The sequence below is a fragment of the Salmo salar genome, chromosome ssa12 (genome assembly GCF_905237065.1).
Source record: "Salmo salar chromosome ssa12, Ssal_v3.1, whole genome shotgun sequence".
Taxonomy (NCBI): domain Eukaryota; kingdom Metazoa; phylum Chordata; class Actinopteri; order Salmoniformes; family Salmonidae; genus Salmo; species Salmo salar.
Window position 1 is genome coordinate 96,875,658 of NC_059453.1, and position 22,860 is coordinate 96,898,517.

General features: G+C 42.9%; 1 protein-coding gene across 1 annotated transcript; it reads right to left on the reverse strand.

Annotated features, from left to right (window-relative positions):
* Positions 1-18,301: 18,301 nt before the first annotated feature.
* Positions 18,302-19,282, reverse strand: LOC106566219 (complement C1q-like protein 2). Its single transcript, XM_014134095.2, has 3 exons — positions 18,961-19,282; positions 18,741-18,866; positions 18,302-18,616 (listed from the first exon to the last, which is right to left on the reverse strand). Exons 1-3 carry the CDS (start codon positions 19,145-19,147, stop codon positions 18,324-18,326), a joined length of 606 nt encoding a protein of 201 aa, XP_013989570.1. The 5' UTR covers positions 19,148-19,282; the 3' UTR covers positions 18,302-18,323.
* Between the last annotated feature and the right edge of the window lie 3,578 nt (positions 19,283-22,860).

A 22,860-nucleotide genomic window follows, 5' to 3' on the forward strand; every position in this document is an offset into this window, starting at 1 on the left:
TAAAGGGAAAAGGAGAGCCCTGTTGTATAGTAAAGGGAAAAGGAGAGCCCTGTTGTATAGTATAGGGAAAAGGAGAGCCCTGTTGTTTAGTAATGTGTAAAGGGAAAAGGAGAGCCCTGTTGTATAGTAATGTGTAAAGGGAAAAGGAGAGCCCTGTTGTATAGTAAAGGGAAAAGGAGAGCCCTGTTGCATAGTAAAGGGAAAAGGAGAGCCCTGTTGCATAGTAAAGGGAAAAGGAGAGCCCTGTTGCATAGTAAAGGGAAAAGGAGAGCCCTGTTGCATAGTAAAGGGAAAAGGAGAGCCCTGTTGCATAGTAAAGGGAAAAGGAGAGCCCTGTTGCATAGTAAAGGGAAAAGGAGAGCCCTGTTGTATAGTAAAGGGAAAAGGAGAGCCCTGATGTATAGTAAAGGGAAAAGGAGAGCCCTGTTGTGTAGTAAAGGGAAAAGGAGAGCCCTGTTGAATAGTAAAGGGAAAAGGAGAGCCCTGTTGTTTAGTAAAGGGAAAAGGAGAGCCCTGTTGCATAGTAAAGGGAAAAGGAGAGCCCTGTTGTATAGTAAAGGGAAAAGGAGAGCCCTGTTGTTTAGTAAAGGGAAAAGGAGAGCCCTGTTGTATAGTAAAGGGAAAAGGAGAGCCCTGTTGTATAGTAAAGGGAAAAGGAGAGCCCTGTTGTATAGTAAAGGGAAAAGGAGAGCCCTGTTGTATAGTAAAGGGAAAAGGAGAGCCCTGTTGTATAGTAAAGGGAAAAGGAGAGCCCTGTTGTATAGTAAAGGGAAAAGGAGAGCCCTGTTGTATAGTAAAGAGAAAAGTAGAGCCCTGTTGCATAGTAAAGGGAAAAGGAGAGCCCTGTTGTATAGTAAAGGGAAAAGGAGAGCCCTGTTGTATAGTAAAGGGAAAAGGAGAGCCCTGTTGTATAGTAAAGGGAAAAGGAGAGCCCTGTTGTATAGTAAAGGGAAAAGGAGAGCCCTGATGTATAGTAAAGGGAAAAGGAGAGCCCTGTTGTATAGTAAAGGGAAAAGGAGAGCCCTGTTGTATAGTAAAGGGAAAAGGAGAGCCCTGATGTATAGTAAAGGGAAAAGGAGAGCCCTGTTGTATAGTAAAGAGAAAAGTAGAGCCCTGTTGTATAGTAAAGGGAAAAGGAGAGCCCTGTTGTATAGTAAAGGGAAAAGGAGAGCCCTGTTGTATAGTAAAGGGAAAAGGAGAGCCCTGTTGTATAGTAAAGGGAAAAGGAGAGCCCTGTTGTATAGTAAAGGGAAAAGGAGAGCACTGTTGAATAGTAATGTGTAAAGGGAAAAGGAGAGCCCTGTTGTATAGTAAAGGGAAAAGGAGAGCCCTGTTGTTTAGTAAAGGGAAAAGGAGAGCCCTGTTGTTTAGTAATGTGTAAAGGGAAAAGGAGAGCCCTGTTGTATAGTAAAGGGAAAAGGGAAAAGGAGAGCCCTGTTGTATAGTAAAGGGAAAAGGAGAGCCCTGTTGAATAGTAAAGGGAAAGGAGAGCCCTGTTGTATAGTAAAGGGAAAAGGAGAGCCCTGTTGTATAGTAAAGGGAAAAGGAGAGCCCTGTTGTATAGTAAAGGGAAAAGGAGAGCCCTGTTGTATAGTAAAGGGAAAAGGAGAGCCCTGTTGCATAGTAAAGGGAAAAGGAGAGCCCTGATGTATAGTAAAGGGAAAAGGAGAGCCCTGTTGTGTAGTAATGTGTAAAGGGAAAAGGAGAGCCCTGTTGTATAGTAAAGGGAAAAGGAGAGCCCTGTTGTATAGTAAAGGGAAAAGGAGAGCCCTGTTGTATAGTAAAGGGAAAAGGAGAGCCCTGTTGAATAGTAAAGGGAAAAGGAGAGCCCTGTTGTATAGTAAAGGGAAAAGGAGAGCCCTGTTGTATAGTAAAGGGAAAAGGAGAGCCCTGTTGTATAGTAAAGGGAAAAGGAGAGCCCTGTTGTATAGTAAAGGGAAAAGGAGAGCCCTGTTGTATAGTAAAGGGAAAAGGAGAGCCCAGTTGTTTAGTAAAGGGAAAAGGAGAGCCCTGTTGTTTAGTAAAGGGAAAAGGAGAGCCCTGTTGTATAGTAATGTGTAAAGGGAAAAGGAGAGCCCTGTTGTATAGTAATGTGTAAAGGGAAAAGGAGAGCCCTGTTGTATAGTAATGTGTAAAGGGAAAAGGAGAGCCCTGTTGTATAGTAAAGGGAAAAGGAGAGCCCTGTTGTATAGTAAAGGGAAAAGGAGAGCCCTGTTGTATAGTAAAGGGAAAAGGAGAGCCCTGTTGAATAGTAAAGGGAAAAGGAGAGCCCTGTTGAATAGTAAAGGGAAAAGGAGAGCCCTGTTGTATAGTAAAGGGAAAAGGAGAGCCCTGTTGTATAGTAAAGGGAAAAGGAGAGCCCTGTTGCATAGTAAAGGGAAAAGGAGAGCCCTGTTGCATAGTAAAGGGAAAAGGAGAGCCCTGTTGCATATTAAAGGGAAAAGGAGAGCCCTGTTGCATAGTAAAGGGAAAAGGAGAGCCCTGTTGCATAGTAAAGGGAAAAGGAGAGCCCTGTTGCATAGTAAAGGGAAAAGGAGAGCCCTGTTGCATAGTAAAGGGAAAAGGAGAGCCCTGTTGCATAGTAATGTGTAAAGGGAAAAGGAGAGCCCTGTTGTATAGTAAAGGGAAAAGGAGAGCCCTGATGTATAGTAAAGGGAAAAGGAGAGCCCTGTTGTATAGTAAAGGGAAAAGGAGAGCCCTGTTGTATAGTAAAGGGAAAAGGAGAGCCCTGTTGTTTAGTAATGTGTAAAGGGAAAAGGAGAGCCCTGTTGTATAGTAAAGGGAAAAGGAGAGCCCTGTTGTATAGTAAAGGGAAAAGGAGAGCCCTGTTGTATAGTAAAGGGAAAAGGAGAGCCCTGTTGTATAGTAAAGGGAAAAGGAGAGCCCTGATGTATAGTAAAGGGAAAAGGAGAGCCCTGTTGTATAGTAAAGGGAAAAGGAGAGCCCTGTTGTATAGTAAAGGGAAAAGGAGAGCCCTGATGTATAGTAAAGGGAAAAGGAGAGCCCTGTTGTATAGTAAAGAGAAAAGTAGAGCCCTGTTGTATAGTAAAGGGAAAAGGAGAGCCCTGTTGTATAGTAAAGGGAAAAGGAGAGCCCTGTTGTATAGTAAAGGGAAAAGGAGAGCCCTGTTGTATAGTAAAGGGAAAAGGAGAGCCCTGTTGTATAGTAAAGGGAAAAGGAGAGCACTGTTGAATAGTAATGTGTAAAGGGAAAAGGAGAGCCCTGTTGTATAGTAAAGGGAAAAGGAGAGCCCTGTTGTTTAGTAAAGGGAAAAGGAGAGCCCTGTTGTTTAGTAATGTGTAAAGGGAAAAGGAGAGCCCTGTTGTATAGTAAAGGGAAAAGGGAAAAGGAGAGCCCTGTTGTATAGTAAAGGGAAAAGGAGAGCCCTGTTGAATAGTAAAGGGAAAGGAGAGCCCTGTTGTATAGTAAAGGGAAAAGGAGAGCCCTGTTGTATAGTAAAGGGAAAAGGAGAGCCCTGTTGTATAGTAAAGGGAAAAGGAGAGCCCTGTTGTATAGTAAAGGGAAAAGGAGAGCCCTGTTGCATAGTAAAGGGAAAAGGAGAGCCCTGATGTATAGTAAAGGGAAAAGGAGAGCCCTGTTGTGTAGTAATGTGTAAAGGGAAAAGGAGAGCCCTGTTGTATAGTAAAGGGAAAAGGAGAGCCCTGTTGTATAGTAAAGGGAAAAGGAGAGCCCTGTTGTATAGTAAAGGGAAAAGGAGAGCCCTGTTGTATAGTAAAGGGAAAAGGAGAGCCCTGTTGTATAGTAAAGGGAAAAGGAGAGCCCTGTTGTATAGTAAAGGGAAAAGGAGAGCCCTGTTGTATAGTAAAGGGAAAAGGAGAGCCCTGTTGTATAGTAAAGGGAAAAGGAGAGCCCTGTTGTATAGTAAAGGGAAAAGGAGAGCCCAGTTGTTTAGTAAAGGGAAAAGGAGAGCCCTGTTGTTTAGTAAAGGGAAAAGGAGAGCCCTGTTGTATAGTAATGTGTAAAGGGAAAAGGAGAGCCCTGTTGTATAGTAATGTGTAAAGGGAAAAGGAGAGCCCTGTTGTATAGTAATGTGTAAAGGGAAAAGGAGAGCCCTGTTGTATAGTAAAGGGAAAAGGAGAGCCCTGTTGTATAGTAAAGGGAAAAGGAGAGCCCTGTTGTATAGTAAAGGGAAAAGGAGAGCCCTGTTGAATAGTAAAGGGAAAAGGAGAGCCCTGTTGAATAGTAAAGGGAAAAGGAGAGCCCTGTTGTATAGTAAAGGGAAAAGGAGAGCCCTGTTGTATAGTAAAGGGAAAAGGAGAGCCCTGTTGCATAGTAAAGGGAAAAGGAGAGCCCTGTTGCATAGTAAAGGGAAAAGGAGAGCCCTGTTGCATATTAAAGGGAAAAGGAGAGCCCTGTTGCATAGTAAAGGGAAAAGGAGAGCCCTGTTGCATAGTAAAGGGAAAAGGAGAGCCCTGTTGCATAGTAAAGGGAAAAGGAGAGCCCTGTTGCATAGTAAAGGGAAAAGGAGAGCCCTGTTGCATAGTAATGTGTAAAGGGAAAAGGAGAGCCCTGTTGTATAGTAAAGGGAAAAGGAGAGCCCTGATGTATAGTAAAGGGAAAAGGAGAGCCCTGTTGTATAGTAAAGGGAAAAGGAGAGCCCTGTTGTATAGTAAAGGGAAAAGGAGAGCCCTGTTGTTTAGTAATGTGTAAAGGGAAAAGGAGAGCCCTGTTGTATAGTAAAGGGAAAAGGAGAGCCCTGTTGTATAGTAAAGGGAAAAGGAGAGCCCTGTTGTATAGTAAAGGGAAAAGGAGAGCCCTGTTGTATAGTAAAGGGAAAAGGAGAGCCCTGATGTATAGTAAAGGGAAAAGGAGAGCCCTGTTGTATAGTAAAGGGAAAAGGAGAGCCCTGTTGTATAGTAAAGGGAAAAGGAGAGCCCTGATGTATAGTAAAGGGAAAAGGAGAGCCCTGTTGTATAGTAAAGGGAAAAGGAGAGCCCTGTTGTATAGTAAAGGGAAAAGGAGAGCCCTGTTGTATAGTAAAGGGAAAAGGAGAGCCCTGTTGTATAGTAAAGGGAAAAGGAGAGCCCTGTTGTATAGTAAAGGGAAAAGGAGAGCACTGTTGAATAGTAATGTGTAAAGGGAAAAGGAGAGCCCTGTTGTATAGTAAAGGGAAAAGGAGAGCCCTGTTGTTTAGTAAAGGGAAAAGGAGAGCCCTGTTGTTTAGTAATGTGTAAAGGGAAAAGGAGAGCCCTGTTGTATAGTAAAGGGAAAAGGGAAAAGGAGAGCCCTGTTGTATAGTAAAGGGAAAAGGAGAGCCCTGTTGAATAGTAAAGGGAAAGGAGAGCCCTGTTGTATAGTAAAGGGAAAAGGAGAGCCCTGTTGTATAGTAAAGGGAAAAGGAGAGCCCTGTTGTATAGTAAAGGGAAAAGGAGAGCCCTGTTGTATAGTAAAGGGAAAAGGAGAGCCCTGTTGCATAGTAAAGGGAAAAGGAGAGCCCTGATGTATAGTAAAGGGAAAAGGAGAGCCCTGTTGTGTAGTAATGTGTAAAGGGAAAAGGAGAGCCCTGTTGTATAGTAAAGGGAAAAGGAGAGCCCTGTTGTATAGTAAAGGGAAAAGGAGAGCCCTGTTGTATAGTAAAGGGAAAAGGAGAGCCCTGTTGAATAGTAAAGGGAAAAGGAGAGCCCTGTTGTATAGTAAAGGGAAAAGGAGAGCCCTGTTGTATAGTAAAGGGAAAAGGAGAGCCCTGTTGTATAGTAAAGGGAAAAGGAGAGCCCTGTTGTATAGTAAAGGGAAAAGGAGAGCCCTGTTGTATAGTAAAGGGAAAAGGAGAGCCCAGTTGTTTAGTAAAGGGAAAAGGAGAGCCCTGTTGTTTAGTAAAGGGAAAAGGAGAGCCCTGTTGTATAGTAATGTGTAAAGGGAAAAGGAGAGCCCTGTTGTATAGTAATGTGTAAAGGGAAAAGGAGAGCCCTGTTGTATAGTAATGTGTAAAGGGAAAAGGAGAGCCCTGTTGTATAGTAAAGGGAAAAGGAGAGCCCTGTTGTATGGTAAAGGGAAAAGGAGAGCCCTGTTGTATAGTAAAGGGAAAAGGAGAGCCCTGTTGTATAGTAAAGGGAAAAGGAGAGCCCTGTTGTATAGTAAAGGGAAAAGGAGAGCCCTGTTGTATAGTAAAGGGAAAAGGAGAGCCCAGTTGTTTAGTAAAGGGAAAAGGAGAGCCCTGTTGTTTAGTAAAGGGAAAAGGAGAGCCCTGTTGTATAGTAATGTGTAAAGGGAAAAGGAGAGCCCTGTTGTATAGTAATGTGTAAAGGGAAAAGGAGAGCCCTGTTGTATAGTAATGTGTAAAGGGAAAAGGAGAGCCCTGTTGTATAGTAAAGGGAAAAGGAGAGCCCTGTTGTATAGTAAAGGGAAAAGGAGAGCCCTGTTGTATAGTAAAGGGAAAAGGAGAGCCCTGTTGTATAGTAAAGGGAAAAGGAGAGCCCTGTTGTATAGTAAAGGGAAAAGGAGAGCCCTGTTGTATAGTAAAGGGAAAAGGAGAGCCCTGTTGTATAGTAATGTGTAAAGGGAAAAGGAGAGCCCTGTTGTATAGTAAAGGGAAAAGGAGAGCCCTGTTGTATAGTAAAGGGAAAAGGAGAGCCCTGTTGTATAGTAAAGGGAAAAGGAGAGCCCTGTTGTATAGTAATGTGTAAAGGGAAAAGGAGAGCCCTGTTGTATAGTAAAGGGAAAAGGAGAGCACTGTTGTATAGTAAAGTGTAAAGGGAAAAGGAGAGCCCTGTTGTATAGTAATGTGTAAAGGGAAAAGGAGAGCCCTGTTGTATAGTAAAGGGAAAAGGAGAGCCCTGTTGTATAGTAAAGGGAAAAGGAGAGCCCTGTTGTATAGTAAAGGGAAAAGGAGAGCCCTGTTGTATAGTAAAGGGAAAAGGAGAGCCCTGTTGTATAGTAAAGGGAAAAGGAGAGCCCTGTTGTATAGTAAAGGGAAAAGGAGAGCCCTGTTGTATAGTAAAGGGAAAAGGAGAGCCCTGTTGTATAGTAAAGGGAAAAGGGAAAAGGAGAGCCCTGTTGTATAGTAAAGGGAAAAGGAGAGCACTGTTGTATAGTAAAGCGTAAAGGGATACCAATAATACAGTCTTCTAAACTTTACTTGGTCTTCACCATCCCCCCGATCCATGAAATTGTCCTGGATGGTCCTCCTCCTTGATATTGTCTCCGTGTCTCTGAGGTTTAGTGTTTTCCCTGGTCCTCCTTGATATTGTCTCTGTGTCTCTGAGGTTTAGTGTTTTCCCTGGTCCTCCTTGATATTGTCTCCGTGTCTCTGAGGTTTAGTGTTTTCCCTGGTCCTCCTTGATATTGTCTCCGTGTCTCTGAGGTTTAGTGTTTTCCCTGGTCCTCCTTGATATTGTCACCGTGTCTCTGAGGTTGAGTGTTTTCCCTGGTCCTCCTTGATATTGTCACCGTGTCTCTGAGGTTTAGTGTTTCCCCTGGTCCTCCTTGATATTGTCTCTGTGTCTCTGAGGTTTAGTGTTTTCCCTGGTCCTCCTCCTTGATATTGTCTCTGTGTCTCTGAGGTTTAGTGTTTTTTCCCTGGTCCTCCTCCTTGATATTGTCTCTGTGTCTCTGAGGTTTAGTGTTTTCCCTGGTCCTCCTTGATATTGTCTCTGTGTCTCTGAGGATTAGTGTTTTCCCTGGTCCTCCTTGATATTGTCACCGTGTCTCTGAGGTTTAGTGTTTTCCCTGGTCCTCCTTGATATTGTCTCCGTGTTTCTGAGGTTTAGTGTTTTCCCTGGTCCTCCTTGATATTGTCTCTGTGTCTCTGAGGTAGTGCACTGCCTGGGGGGTTGGTACAGGATTAGCTGTTTCCTGCTTCCTGCCTGGTGTCTGGTGTGGACAGGTCATGTCAAGATCTGTTCCTGCTGACCTATCTATTGGCCTGCCCAGGCAGGGTGGCTCAGGTTCCCCTATAAATACACACCGGCTGATGTCGGGAAGAGGAGAGAGGGAGGATGGATGGAAGGGAGGAACTCAGGTCACTATCGTAGCCCTCGCTACCCTATAGGGGGAGCACGGATGAGGAACAAGTATTTACTCTCCCCCTTCTCCTGTTCCCCCTACAAATATACACCAGCATAGCCCTCGACACCCTGCAGTAGGATGGAGGAAGGATGAGGAGAAGACGAGATTGGAGGGAGGGGAGAATTATGTTTTTTCATGGGAGTTGTGTGTGTGTTGAGATGATCACGTTCTAAGTAAATGTTTGAACTAATTCCTGTCGCTGCCCCCCCCCCCCCCGTCTCATCATTATTGAATTGTTATACAGACGTGGTTATGAAACCCACGAGACAAAACAAAAGATTTGCAACGAGTAAGTCTGAACCTACAGGAACTATTTTAGTTTAAAACTGTTATTTTCTGTAGTACAGTTTAAGTTAATGTTAGCACAGTGTATTGCTAGCAGAGGCAAGTAATCGAGCTAGCTAAGAGAGAGCGTTAGCATCGTCATGGCGGGCAGAAAAGGATTTGAGACAGACGTCAGAGCGGGAAAACAACGTGATTAAAAAGGGAGGAGTATAGAGTGTGTAAAGGAAAGGACTTTTATTCAACTGTGAAGAACAACTTTGGAATTAGGAAATGAGCAAACTTGAGGATGAAACGTCAGTGAGTAAAGTGAATGAAGATCACGTGACTGAGAAAAAATATTACTGTGGCAGAACAGAACATTTCCGTGTGTAACCTGTGCTGTACTGCACCACTAACTCTGCGTTGTGTGTGGTTGATTGAGACTATAGACCAGGGGCGGAAATCGCGTGGGGGACGGGGGGACACGACCCCCCATCCTGGGAAAAAATATGATTTGTCCCCCCAATATATCACTGAAACATAACTATGTAATTTAAATAATATTAATAATACGCAATGAAAGCAATTGTGCTGATTATAGACACTTAATAGCGCGTTTTTAAGTTTCAAAAGATTGCGACCCCCCACCCTTTTCCTCACAATGGTTTGATCCACTGGCAAGGTAACAGAGGGGTCGTAGCCACTGTCTGAAAGGCACTCAATGAACGTAACTGACATGAGGTTAATCCAGTCAATCGCGCACACACACTAGCTGAATATGCAGAGCTAGCGCGCAAATATTAACTATTAAGCTAGCTAGTACCTATTCCATTTATGTGGCCTCGTCAAAGATGGAATCTTTGCTATCGTCAATTTATTCCGAGATCAGCATGCAGATGATGTAAGTTAGTGCTTCAAAGTCCCTGTGATAAGGTTAGCGATAAACTGAAGTCCAAACTAAACAGAACTACACTCTCTTCTACCATTGTCTTAAATATATTTAATGGTCTCGTTGCAAAAGCTAAATTGTCGCAAGGGAACTTTTATTTATTTATTTTATTTAACCCGGGTAGCAAAGATTATAGCAAACACCACTGAAACTGAATTGGTGCTCGCTAGCTTTGCAAATTCAGCTATTGTTGGAAGCCAGCCAATATGAAACAAACTATTAAAATTACAAAAGGTTGCAGCATATGTTGTGTAAATGGTGAACTCATACAGCTGTCAACTCTTGTCATTTTAACCTGTTGGGGCTAGGGGGCAGTATTTTCACGGCTGGATAAAAAAACGTACCCGTTTTAATCTGGTTACTAATCCTACCCAGTAACTAGAATATGCATATACTTATTATATATGGATAGAAAACACCCTAAAGTTTCTAAAACTGTTTGAATGGTGTCTGTGAGTATAACAGAACTCATTTGGCAGGCAAAACCCTGAGACATTTTCTGACAGGAAGTGGATACCTGATGTGTTGAATTACCTTTAAGCCTATGCCATTGAAACACACAGGGGTTGATTAATGTTTTGGCACTTCCTATTGCTTCCACTAGATGTCACCAGCCTTTACAAAGTGTTTTGAGTCTTTTACTGTGAGATCTGACCGAACAAGAGTCATGGAACGGTGATGGCCGATTAGACTCTGGTGCGCGAGTTCATGTTGGGTACCCTCGTTCCAATACGTTATAAAAGAGAATGCATTCGTCCACCTTGAATATTATTCATGTTCTGGTTAACCTGTTAGGGCTAGGGGGCAGTATTTGCACGGCTGGATAAAAAAAATGTACCCGATTTAATCTGGTTACTAATCCTACCCAGTAACTAGAATATGCATATACTTATTATATATGGATAGAAAACACTCTAAAGTTTCTAAAACTGTTTGAATGGTGTCTGTGAGTATAACAGAACTCATTTGGCAGGCAAAACCCTGAGACATTTTCTGACAGGAAGTGGATACCTGATGTGTTGTATTACCTTTAAACCTATGCCATTGAAAAACACAGGGGCTGAGGAATATTTTGGCACTTCCTATTGCTTCCACTAGATGTCACCAGCCTTTACAAAGTGTTTTGAGTCTTCTGGAGGGAGATCTGACCGAACAAGAGCCATGGAACGATGATGGCCCATTAGACACCTGGCGCGCGAGTTCATGTTGGGTACCCTCGTTCCAATACGTTATAAAAGAGTATGCATTCGTCCACCTTGAATATTATTCATGTTCTGGTTAAAAAAGGCCCTAACGATTTATGCTATACAACGTTTGACATGTTTGAACGAACGTAAATATATTTTTTCCCCTCGTTCATGACGAGAAGTCCGGCTGGCTTAGATCATGTGCTAACAAGACGGAGATTTTTGGACATAAATGATGAGCTTTTTTGAACAAAACTACATTCGTTATGGACCTGTGATACCTGGAAGTGACATCTGATGAAGAGAATCAAAGGTAATGGATTATTTACATAGTATTTTCGATTTTAGATCTCCCCAACATGATGTCTAGTCTGTATCGCAACGCGTATTTTTCTGGGCGCAGTGCTCAGATTATTGCAAAGTGTGATTTCCCAGTAAGGTTATTTTTAAATCTGGCAAGTTGATTGCGTTCAAGAGATGTAAATCTATAATTCTTTAAATGACAATATAATATTTTACCAATGTTTTCTAATTTTAATTATTTAATTTGTGGTACTGACTTGACTGCCGGTTATTGGAGGGAAACGATTTCCTCAACATTAATGCCATAGTAAAACGCTGTTTTTGGATATAAATATGAACTTGATAGAACTAAAAATGCATGCATTGTCTAACATAATGTCCTAGGAGTGTCATCTGATGGAGATTGTAAAAGGTTAGTGCATCATTTTAGCTGGTTTTATGGTTTTGGTGACCCTGTCTTTGAATTGACAAAACATTACACACAACTCTTGTAAATGTACTGTCCTAACATACTCTAAATTTATGCTTTCGCCGTAAAACCTTTTTGAAATCGTAAAACGTGGTTAGATTAAGGAGATGTTTATCTTTCAAAGGGTGTAAAAAAGTTGTATGTTTGAAAAATTTGAATTTTGAAATTTATTTGGATTCAAATTTGCCGCTCTTGAAATGCACCTGCTGTTGATGGAGTGCACCACGGGTGGGACGCTTGCGTTCCACCTAGCCCATAGAGGTTAAGAACAATGTCCTGGAGCCGGTCAGCAGTGAATAGGCTTATCAGTCCTTAAGAAGGATGGTGGAATCAGGATATGTAGACACTTTAAAGTTAAGCCGGTGTTGTCCGCTGAGGAGTATCCACTTCAACACATCAACAAACCTCGGCTAGTCACCAAAAACTCTCACAATCTTTTACAGATGCACAATCGAGAGCATCCTATCGGGCTGTATCACCACCTGGTACGGCAACTGCTCCGCCCACAACCGTAAGGCTCTCCAGAGGGTAGTGAGGTCTGCACAACGCATCACCGGGGGCAAACTACCTGCCCTCCAGGACACCTACAGCACCTGATGTCACAGGAAGGCCAAAAAGATCATCAAGGACAACAACCACCCGAGCCACTGCCTGTTCACCCCGCTAACATCCAGAAGGCAAGGTCAGTACAGGTGCATCAAAGCGGGGACCGAGAGACTGAAAAACAGCTTCTATCTCAAGGCCATCAGACTGTTAAACAGCCATCACTAACATTGAGTGGCTGCTGCCAACATACTGACTCAAATCTCTGGCCACTTTAATAATGAAAAATGTATGTAATAAATGTATCACTAGTCACTTTAAACAATGCCACTTTATATAATGTTTACATACCCTACATTACTCATCTCATATGTATATACTGTACTCTATACCATCTACTGCATCTTGCCATCTTGATGTAATGTATCACTAGCCACTTTAAAAAATGCCACTTTATATAATGTTTACATACCCTACATTACTCATCTCATATGTATATACTGTACTCTATACCGTCTACTGTATCTTGCCTATGCCGTTCGGACATCACTCATTCATATATTTTTATGTACATATTTTCATTCATTCCTTTACACATGTCTGTATAAGGTGGTTGTGAAATTGTTAGGTTAGATTACTTGTTAGATATTACTGCATGGTTGGAACTAGAAGCACAAGCATTTTCGCTACACTCGCATTAACATCTGCTAACCACGTGTATGTGACCAATAACATTTGATTTGATTTGAACCTTTCCACGGGTTTAGCTGGGGGGTCAAAAGTTCAACAAAATCAACCTCTGCCAAGCCTACTTGCAGATACACATGGATAAAATGTCAAAGGAGCTGCTGACCTTCATCATAACACACAGGTACTGTCATCTGCCGTTTGGAATTTGATTTACTTTACCAGGTTGACTGAGAACACATTCTCATTTACAGCAACAACCTGGGGAATAGTTACATGGGAGAGTGATGAACGAGCCAATTGTAAACTGGGGATGATTAGGTGACCATGATGGTATGCGAGACAGCTTGTGAATTTAGCCAGGAAACCAGGGTTAACACCCCTACTCTTACGATAAGTGCCATGGGATCTTTAATGACCTCAGAGAGTCAGGACACCCATTTAACATCCCATCCGAAAGACAGCACCCTACACAGGGCAATGTCCCCAATCACTGCCCTGGGGCATTGGGATATTTTTTTAGACCTGAGGAAAGAGTGCCTCCTACTGGCCCTCCAACACCACTTCCAGCAGCATCTGGTCTCCCATCCAGGGACTGACCAGGACCAACCCTGCTTAGCTTCAGAAGCAAGCCAGCAGTGGGATGCAGGGTTGTATGCAGCTGGCTGCAGGGTGGTATGCAGCTGGCATGCTGCTGAATCACAAGTGTGCCAGTGCTGTTCCAGAGAGCGATGGACCCGATATTGAGTGGCAACTGTCACTGACAACTGTGACTGACCACAAATTAAGGAAAGCTTTGACTGTGTACAGACTCAGTGAGGATAGCCTTGCTACGGAAAGAGGCCACATTAGGCAGACAGGCTATTTCTCTCAGATGACAAAGAATTTAGCCTTTTGTACTTTAACTGTTTGCACATCGTTACAACACTGTATATAGACATAATAGGACATTTGAAATGTCTCTATTCCTTTGGAACTCCTGTGAGTGTAATGTTTACTGTTCGCATTTTTATTTATTATCTATTTCACTTGCTTTGGCAATGTAAAACACGTTTCCCATGAGAGCGAGCCAGAGACAGAGAGACAGAGAGACAGAGAGACAGACAGACAGACAGACAGACAGACAGACAGACGATCACGTCAGACGATCACGTCAGACTCAACCCACTCAAGTCGAGAATAGCATAATGCCCCCCTCCTAGGGACGGCATGGGAGAGCACTAGTAAGCCATTGACTCAGCCCCCCGTAATAGGGTCAGAGGCAGAGAATCCTAGTGATGTATTGGAGTTGTGCCATCATCATGGGAGTTGTGTGTGTTGAGATGATCACATTCTAAGTAAAATGATTGAACTAATTCCTGTCTCCAATCTCATCATTATTGAATTGCTATAAAGATGTGGTTGTGAAACCCACCAGATGTAGAACTCTCCTCTTCCCCACCCCTAACACAGGCCGATATCACTACTTTGTTTTGGAGAGGAGGAGGAGGAAGAGAATAATATAGGTATTGCTCTCTTCCTCTCCTCCCTTCCTTCCCCTGTGTGTTTCTCTCCTTTCTCCTGGGTGGCTATTTCTGCAGTGGATCTATGAAGATCTGTCCACTATAAACAGGATATGGTTTCAGTGGATCTATAAAGACCTGTCCACTCTAAAAAGGGTTTGGTTTCAGTGGATCTATAAACCCTGAGCCCTCTAAACAGGGTTTGGTTTTCTGACAAGGTCAACGGCGAGAGAAGAGAACATATTTATAATTTAGCAGAGAACGAGGAGGTTGGTTGGAGCTGCTGTTAGACAGTTTTATAGAACGCTGTGTGTTATGGTTACACACCGCCTGGGAAAACAGGTTCGGTGCTGCACAGTGCAGCCTGTTTGGGCTACACCGCCTGGGATAACAGGTTTGGTGCTGCACAGTGCTGCCTGTTTGGGCTATACCACCTGGGATAACATGGATTATTTGGAACCAAAACAGCATTTGTTGTTGAAGTAGAAGTCCTGGGAGTGCATTCTGACGAAGAACAGCAAAGGTAATCAAATTTTTCTTATAGTAAATCTGAGTTTGGTGAGGGCCAAACTTGGTGGGTGTCAAATTAGCTAGCCTTGATGGCCGGGCTATCTACTCAGAATATTGCAAAATGTGCTTTCACCGAAAAGCTATTTTAAAATCTGACACCGCGATTGCATAAAGGAGTTCTGTATCTATAATTCTTAAAATAATTGTTATGTATTTTGTGAACGTTAATATTGAGTAATTTAGTAAATTCACCGGAAGTTTGCGGTGGGTATGCTAGTTCTGAACAAAACATGCTAATGTAAAAAGCTGGTTTTTGATATAAATATGAACTTGATTGAACAAAACATGCATGTATTGTATAACATAATGTCCTAGGGTTGTCATCTGATGAAGATCATCAAAGGTTAGTGCTGCATTTAGCTGTGGTTTTGGTTTTTGTGACATTATATGCTAGCTTGAAAAATGGGTGTGTGATTATTTTTGGGAGGGTACTCTCCTGACATAATCTAATGTTTTGCTTTCGTTGTAAAGCCTTTTTGAAATTGGACAATGTGGTTAGATAAAGGAGAGTCTTATCTTTCAAATGGTGTAAAACAGTCATATGTTTGAGAAATTGAAATTATAGCATTTTTAAGGTTTTTCGTATTTCGCGCCAGGCTCTACCATTGGATATTGGTGAGGCGTTCCACTAGCGGAACTTAAACACGTCTGTAAAACCACAATGAGGACATCGACCTATCAAGTGAGTTTTCATAAATCATTGGGTAACAGTGCAAGACAAAAATGTCTGTCACGCCCTGACCTGAGAGAGCCGTTTTTCTCTGTTTGGTTAGGTCAGGGTGTGACAAGGGGTGGGCATTCTATGTGTTGTAGTTCTATGTTGGTTTTTCCTTTGATTGGCCTAGTATGGTTTCCAATCAGAGGCAGCTGTCTATCATTGTCTCTGATTGGGAATCATACTTAGGCAGCCCTTTTTCCCACAATCAGTTGTGGGATCTTGTCTTTGTTTGGTTGCATGTATTTTGCACTACGAAGCTTTTCGTTCGTTGTGTTTATTGTTTTTTTTTGCTGGTTCACCGTTAAAATAAAAGATGATGAACTCAACTCACGCTGCGCCTTGCTCTACCTTGAACGACGAACGTTACAATGTCAGAGTAGTGGTGGCATTAGTTCATGTTCACACTTATAACTTATTAATATGCATAGGCCTTTCATCATTAAGACCTTTTGGCAATAATGTCTGGAGGGTGAAAATCCCCCAAAAACATTCCCTTTTACTCAAGAGTATTATTTATATCACCTCCCCTGTCTGATATCTTGACTTTCTGTCCTGCCTGCTCCCACTTTCCCTCCCTGGCGCTCGAAGGAGCCAGGCTCCCCAGCATTACGCTGATTCCATCATCAGAACGCACTCCTGCTACCCTCGTTACGCGGGTCAGAAATTCATTGCGCTCACCTGGACTCAATCACCTGTGTTTATTTCCTCCCCTATATCTGTCTGTTTCCCAAGCTATGTTCCCTGCTTCAGGATTAATTGTTGTTTGTCATTTTGTTACCTGGTTCTGACGCTGTTCCTGTCCTGTTCGTTGTCTGTTCCACATTAAATGTTCAACTCCCCATACCTGCTTCTCTTCTCCAGGGTCGTTCCTTACACTTTCTCTACGCCACAAAATCTAAAAAGTAGAAATGTCCTGCTTTTGGTCATTAAAATGTACTACAAATGGATAATCCCTGTCAGTTTTTCTTGATTGAACTTTTATGGTCACTAATTCACTGTTTGAGAGAATTAACAGGCAACATTGACATTTTAATCATGTAGATAATATGGGTGGTGGAACACGTAATAATGCAATTTATTTGGAACCGTTTTCCTGTATGTGGGGGTGGCAGAAATATTCACACTTCATCATATTGTTGCACTGTGCGCATCCTCTGCATTTATAGCTTCCATTTGGAAGAGGGCGTAAAAGAGCCTGGCTGATTTTCTTTTGTGGCTGGCAGCTGTCATGGACCAATTTGTTGCATATATTGTGACCTCTCCTATATACAATAAGTGGTGGGTTCTTACATCCAGCCGGCAAAGCTGAGTCGGATGATAAAATATGTCAGTGTTTCTTGACCGCATCTCATACTTTTCGCAGGTTCAAAGTATATGTGGTTGTGGACATTACAGACTGTTCTTTAGCTTTAGTGGGTCTTTTTTGTAGCAGTTCATTTCGTGTTTTTCCCTAATGCCAAATTAAGAGCTTCATCCACACATTGTCGCGAATAGCCTCTTCTTAGAAACCTAGTGCACATCTCCGCTGCTTTTTCTAGATAATCCTCTGTGGAGTGGCATATACGACGCAGTCTGAAGAACTGGCTTCTAGGAAGTCCTCTTTTTAATGGCTCAGGGTGGAAGCTGTCTCCCTGTAATAGAGTATTTCTGTCCGTTTCTTTTCTATACAGAGTTGTAAACAGGGTTCCGTTTGATTTCTCAATTCCACATATCGAGGTAATGAACACGTTGAGTGTCACATTCAATAGTGAATTTGAGATTGGGGTCAATGTCGTTGAGTAGTGCCATAAAGTCTGACAGCTCTTATCCCGTTCCTATCCAAGGCGTCAATATATCGATACCATTTCAGGATTTTAATCCCCCCCAAAAATGTGGTTTCATTGTTAACAAAATGTTTTTCAAAATGACCCACATAAAGATTAGCATAGCTCGGAGCGAATGTGGAGCCCATCGATGTTTCATTTGTTTGGAGGTAGTATTCATCATCAAACATAAAAAAAATTCAGCCAGCTCTAGAATAAAGTTTTTTGGTGGGTAGTGAGTAGTGGGTAGTGTTTTTTTTCTCTTCTATGTTCAGACTAACCTATGATAGGTATTAATCGACGACTGAATTAGCTTTTGGGCTTAAAATGGGTAACATGGGCCTATCCTAGGCCTGGTAGAGAGAGGACTGTGGGGGAGGAGGCAGACAACATGAGAGCTTTCCTAGGCCTGGTAGAGAGAGAACAGAGATAAGGGAACCAGGGGTTTGGTTGGTGCTGTGTTGCACACTGTTTCTATTGTGCAATATGTAATGCTTCAGCGATCCCGATTGATTACGGACCTACATTTAGATCAGACTATCTGTAAAGCTTCAGATTGAACACAGAACTAAATTTAGTTCGGACTGTCTGTAAAGCTTCAGATTGAACGCAGAACTAAATTTAGATCGGACAGTCTGTAAAGCTTTAACTTCAGAGATCCAAATTGAATTTAGTCTGACCTTCTTTTGCTCTTGGTCATTTTTTTTCCCACCAAAAGAAAAACATGGATCAACTCTACCATCCTCCCTCTCAACTCTAGCATCCTCCCTCTCAACTCTACCAACCTCCCTCTCAACTCTACCATCCTCCCTCTCAACTCTACCATCCTCCCTCTCAACTCTACCATCCTCCCTCTCAACTCTACCATCCTCCCTCTCAACTCTACCAACCTCCCTCTCAACTCTACCATCCTCCCTCTCAACTCTACCATCCTCCCTCTCAACTCTACCATCCTCCCTCTCAACTCTACCATCCTCCCTCTCAACTCTACCATCCTCCCTCTCAACTCTACCTTATGAGCTGCGAGAGGCTGTTGGAAAGAGACACTGCAATGTTTAGGAACAAACAAACACATTACTGAGGGAATAGCATTGAAGTTGTTGAAATGTGACACGTCAAAATTTTGTTCAACTGTTACTAGCAGCTGCCAATGATAAACTTTCAGTATGTTAGAAGCACATAAGAAGCAAAAAACAGTATGATTTATGCAGAAAACCATTTGAGATGGGTTTTCTCTGGACTCATTGAATGGAATTGATTTGGGTAAAATATTACGCAAAAGTATGTGCATATTATGCTGAGGTTTATTGAGCAAACAGCAAAATGCCATTGAAGTGGCACCATCCATTGGCACCACCATTATTCACTTTGTCCCAGATCCATGAATTATCCTTCAAAACGACATATACCACATCTCCCTCCTCCAGCTGCAGTATGATACCATTAGATCCGTTGTAGGAGCCGTCCTTGTTCATAGCAGAAATAAATGCGATTTGTTCTTTGTTCTTGAACAGCACGGAGTCTGAGCGGCGATTTGATCCTGAATGGTGATAGACGCTAAAGTGATAGACTCCCCCCACTGGCGCTGTGAAGATGCCTGGATGAAAAGAGCACACTATTTAATGTGGGAAGATGTTGGTCATAAATTAAGAAGAAGAAGAAGAAGAAGACGAAGAAGACGAAGAATATATAATAGTTTAAAATGAGCACGATGACTTAACCTGTTGCCGGGTTGTAAGCGTTGCCAAGGTTGGTTAAGACATTTTCGTAGACAAGGGTTTTGTCAACATTGAAAGGTCCATAGTATCCAGTACCCCCAAAACCAGCTGAGAATGCCACATTTGTTTCTGTGAGAAACAAAATGACATGTGTTACAACTATAGGACTCAGCAGTTGATTATTTCAGTAAGCCCATGTTAAAATAGTGAAGAAAGTATCTACCTGCTTTAGTCTTCAGTGTCTCCACCTGGCGCTCAGCAACTACAAGTCGGTTCTCCATGACTTCAATCTTCCTCTGCATGTTACACATGACAGACTGGCAGTTTTCTTCTTCGTTTTCTGGGGTTGCAATCATAGCCGCAGTCAGGCCGCTGCACAGCAACACCAGCAAAACTACAACACCCTTCATTCTTTACCTGGACTCCAAACGTCTTCAGTTTATTAGTTGCTCTCCACTTAGGTGTGAAATTAGGTTTGTGAAAAAAGGGACCTGCGCAAGGTCACTTAAATAGTTACCAAATCATATAATTACTAGACGTTCTATTTACCGGATAGTCTTATCTAACAAAGTCATTGACCTACGTTTCATGTTGGCGTAGGCAGACCTTTACTTTTTGGCCTTGGGGGTACACAGCACAGAAAAAAACTACAATTATTATAGTGTTAACAAGTCACCACAAACAATGAAACAGGCTTTACGGTCATAATACTGTAGGAAGAAGTCAGACAGAGGAAATTATCACCTATAGCTTGCCATGAAACACAGAGGATGAAGAACAGAATCACAGCAATAAGAAAGAGCAGAAGACCCCTCTCTTTCATTCTTCTCATTATTTTATTTATTTTCAGGACATTGTAATTACAGTCCTTTCTCTCCACCGTTCCTCTCTTCTTTCCAATATATCTCTGACTCTGGTTTGATCTGGTTTGGTTTGGCACCGTCAAGGAACTGAGAAGAGAGACAACAGAGAGCAGAGAGAGGGGGTTTGTTTGCTATGTACCGTGTTATGTGTTTTGAGACAACATGTTCGGTGCTGTTGCTCAGTGTCGTCTGTTCAGTGCTGTACTATACAATGCAGAGAAAACCGAGAGCAGAGAACAGAGCACAGAACACGTATTGGGGGTTGCTGTACTGCACAGTGCTGTGTGTTTGGGCTGTACTATCACACTTGCAGAACCAGGAGCTGGATGAGGTGACAGCAGAGAGAGAGAGAGAGAGAGAGAGAGAGAGAGAGAGGAGAGAGACTAACCTGCAGGTAGTCTAGTCTGTCAAGAGACTAACCTACAGGTCGACTAGTCTATCAAGTGACTAACCTTCAGGTTGACTAGTCTATCAAGTGACTAACCTTCAGGTTGACTAGTCTATCAAGAGACTAACCTGCAGGTAGACTAGTCTGTCAAAAGACTAACCTGCAGGTAGTCTAGTCTGTCAAATGACTAACCTGCAGGTAGACTAGTTTGTCAAGAGACCAACCTATAAGGTATTTTGGTATTTGGTGTTCATCAGGATCCCCATTAGCTATTGCAAAAGCAGCAGCTACTCTTCCTGGGGTCCACATGAAACATGACATAATTGTCACAACCTGATCTGTTTCACCTGTCTTTGTGCTTGTCTCCACCCCTCTCCAGGTGTCGCACATTTACCCCATTATCCCCAATGTATTTATACCTGTGTTCCCTGTTTGTCTGTTGCCAGTTTGTCTTGTCAAGCCTTCCAGGGTTTATTTTCCCCTGCTCCTGTTTTTCCTATTCTCCGTTTTCTAGCCCTCCCGGTTCCGATCTGTTCAGCCTGCCCTGACCTCGAGCCTCAAATAACCGGTGCCCCCACACATTGACTCTGTATCGGTACCCCACTGTATATAGTCTCGCTACTATTTTACAGCTGCTCTTTAATTATTTGTTACTTTTATCTCTTATTCTTATTTGTATTTTTTTTTTAAACTACAATGTTGGTTAGGGGCTTGTAAGTAAGCATTTCACTAAAGTCTACACTTGTTGTATTCCACACATGTGACTAATACAATTTGATTTGATTAAATACAGTGCAGATGACATTACAATATATATATACTGCTCAAAAAAATAAAGGGAACACTTAAACAACACATCCTAGATCTGAATGAAAGAAATAATCTTATTAAATACTTTTTTCTTTACATAGTTCACACAAAAATAATCAATGGAAATCCAATTTATCAACCCATGGAGGTCTGGATTTGGAGTCACACTCAAAATTAAAGTGGAAAACCACACTACAGGCTGATCCAACTTTGATGTAATGTCCTTAAAACAAGTAAAAATGAGGCTCAGTAGTGTGTGTGGCCTCCACATGCCTGTATGACCTCCCTACAACGCCTGGGCATGCTCCTGATGAGGTGGCAGATGGTCTCCTGAGGGATCTCCTCCCAGACCTGGACTAAAGCATCCGCCAACTCCTGGACAGTCTGTGGTGCAACGTGGCGTTGGTGGATGGAGCGAGACATGATGTCCCAGATGTGCTCAATTGGATTCAGGTCTGGGGAACGGGCGGGCCAGTCCATAGCATCAATGCCTTCCTCTTGCAGGAACTGCTGACACACTCCAGCCACATGAGGTCTAGCATTGTCTTGCATTAGGATGAACCCAGGGCCAACCGCAACAGCATATGGTCTCACAAGGGGTCTGAGGATCTCATCTCGGTACCTAATGGCAGTCAGGCTACCTCTGGCGAGCACATGGAGGGCTGTGCGGCCCCCCCAAAGAAATGCCACCCCACACCATGACTGACCCACCGCCAAACCGGTCATGCTGGAGGATGTTGCAGGCAGCAGAACGTTCTCCACGGCGTCTCCAGACTCTGTCACGTCTGTCACGTGCTCAATGTGAACCTGCTTTCATCTGTGAAGAGCACAGGGCGCCAGTGGCGAATTTGCCAATCTTGGTGTTTTCTGGCAAATGCCAAACGTCCAGCACGGTGTTGGGCTGTAAGCACAACCCCCACCTGTGGACGTCGGGCCCTCATACCACCCTCATGGAGTCTGTTTCTGACCGTTTGAGCAGACACATGCACATTTGTGGCCTGCTGGAGGTAATTTTGCGTGGCTCTGGCAGTGCTTCTCCTGCTCCTCCTTGCACAAAGGCGGAGGTAGCGGTCCTGCTGCTGGGTTGTTGCCCTCCTACGGCCTCCTCCATGTCTCCTGATGTACTGACCTGTCTCCTGGCAGCACCTCCATGCTCTGGACACTACGCTGACAGACACAGCAAACCTTCTTGTCACAGCTCGCATTGATGTGCCATCCTGGATGAGCTGCTCTACCTGAGCCACTTGTGTGGGTTGTAGACTCCGTCTCATGCTACCACTAGAGTGAAAGCACCGCCAGCATTCAAAAGTGACCAAAACATCAGCCAGGAAGCATAGGAACTGAGAAGTGGTCTGTGGTCCCCACCTGCAGAACCACTCCTTTATTTGGGGTGTCTTGCTAATTGCCTATAATTTCCACCTGTTGTCTATTCCATTTGCACAACAGCATGTGAAATTTATTGTCAATCAGTGTTGCTTCCTAAGTGGACAGTTTGATTTCACAGAAGTGTGATTGACTTGGAGTTACATTGTGTTGGTTAAGTGTTCCCTTTATTTTTTTGAGCAGTGTTATATATATAAAATAGCTGTGTCTCTTCTCAGTCCCCGTAATACATTAAGGTGTACTTTGATCTTGTTTTTGAAACTATATTTATTGCTAGCTTGAGTTACTTGGGGTTGGCAGAGAGTTCCATTTAGTCATGGCTCTATCTAATACTGTGTTTTTTCAAGCCTCTGTTCTGGACCTGGGGACTGTGAAGAGACTTCTGGTTGCATGTCTTGTGTTGTACTGATGTGTGTCTGAACTGTGTGTCAACTGTTTGAACAGACAGTTCAGTACCTTCAAAACATCAACACCTCTCGCACAAAGACCAATAATGATGACTGTCAATCTCTCCTCAACCTTGTAGCTAGGAGAGACTGACATGCATGTAACTGACACTTTTCCTCTGTATTCGTCTAAGTGTGATACGTGCTGCTTGGTTCTGGACCAACTGCAATTTACCTATGCTCTCTTTGCCACACATGACCACACAGCCCTACAATAGTCCAGGTGTGACAAA

Excerpts from the sequence above, each read along its gene's own strand:
- LOC106566219 (XM_014134095.2), bottom strand. The coding sequence starts at position 19,147 with ATGAAGGGTGTTGTAGTTTTGCTGGTGTTGCTGTGCAGCGGCCTGACT. Across the intron at positions 18,867-18,960 it reads GACACTGAAGACTAAAGCAG|AAACAAATGTGGCATTCTCA; the intron begins GTAGATACTTTC and ends TGTTTCTCACAG. Across the intron at positions 18,617-18,740 it reads CGCTTACAACCCGGCAACAG|GCATCTTCACAGCGCCAGTG; the intron begins GTTAAGTCATCG and ends CTTTTCATCCAG.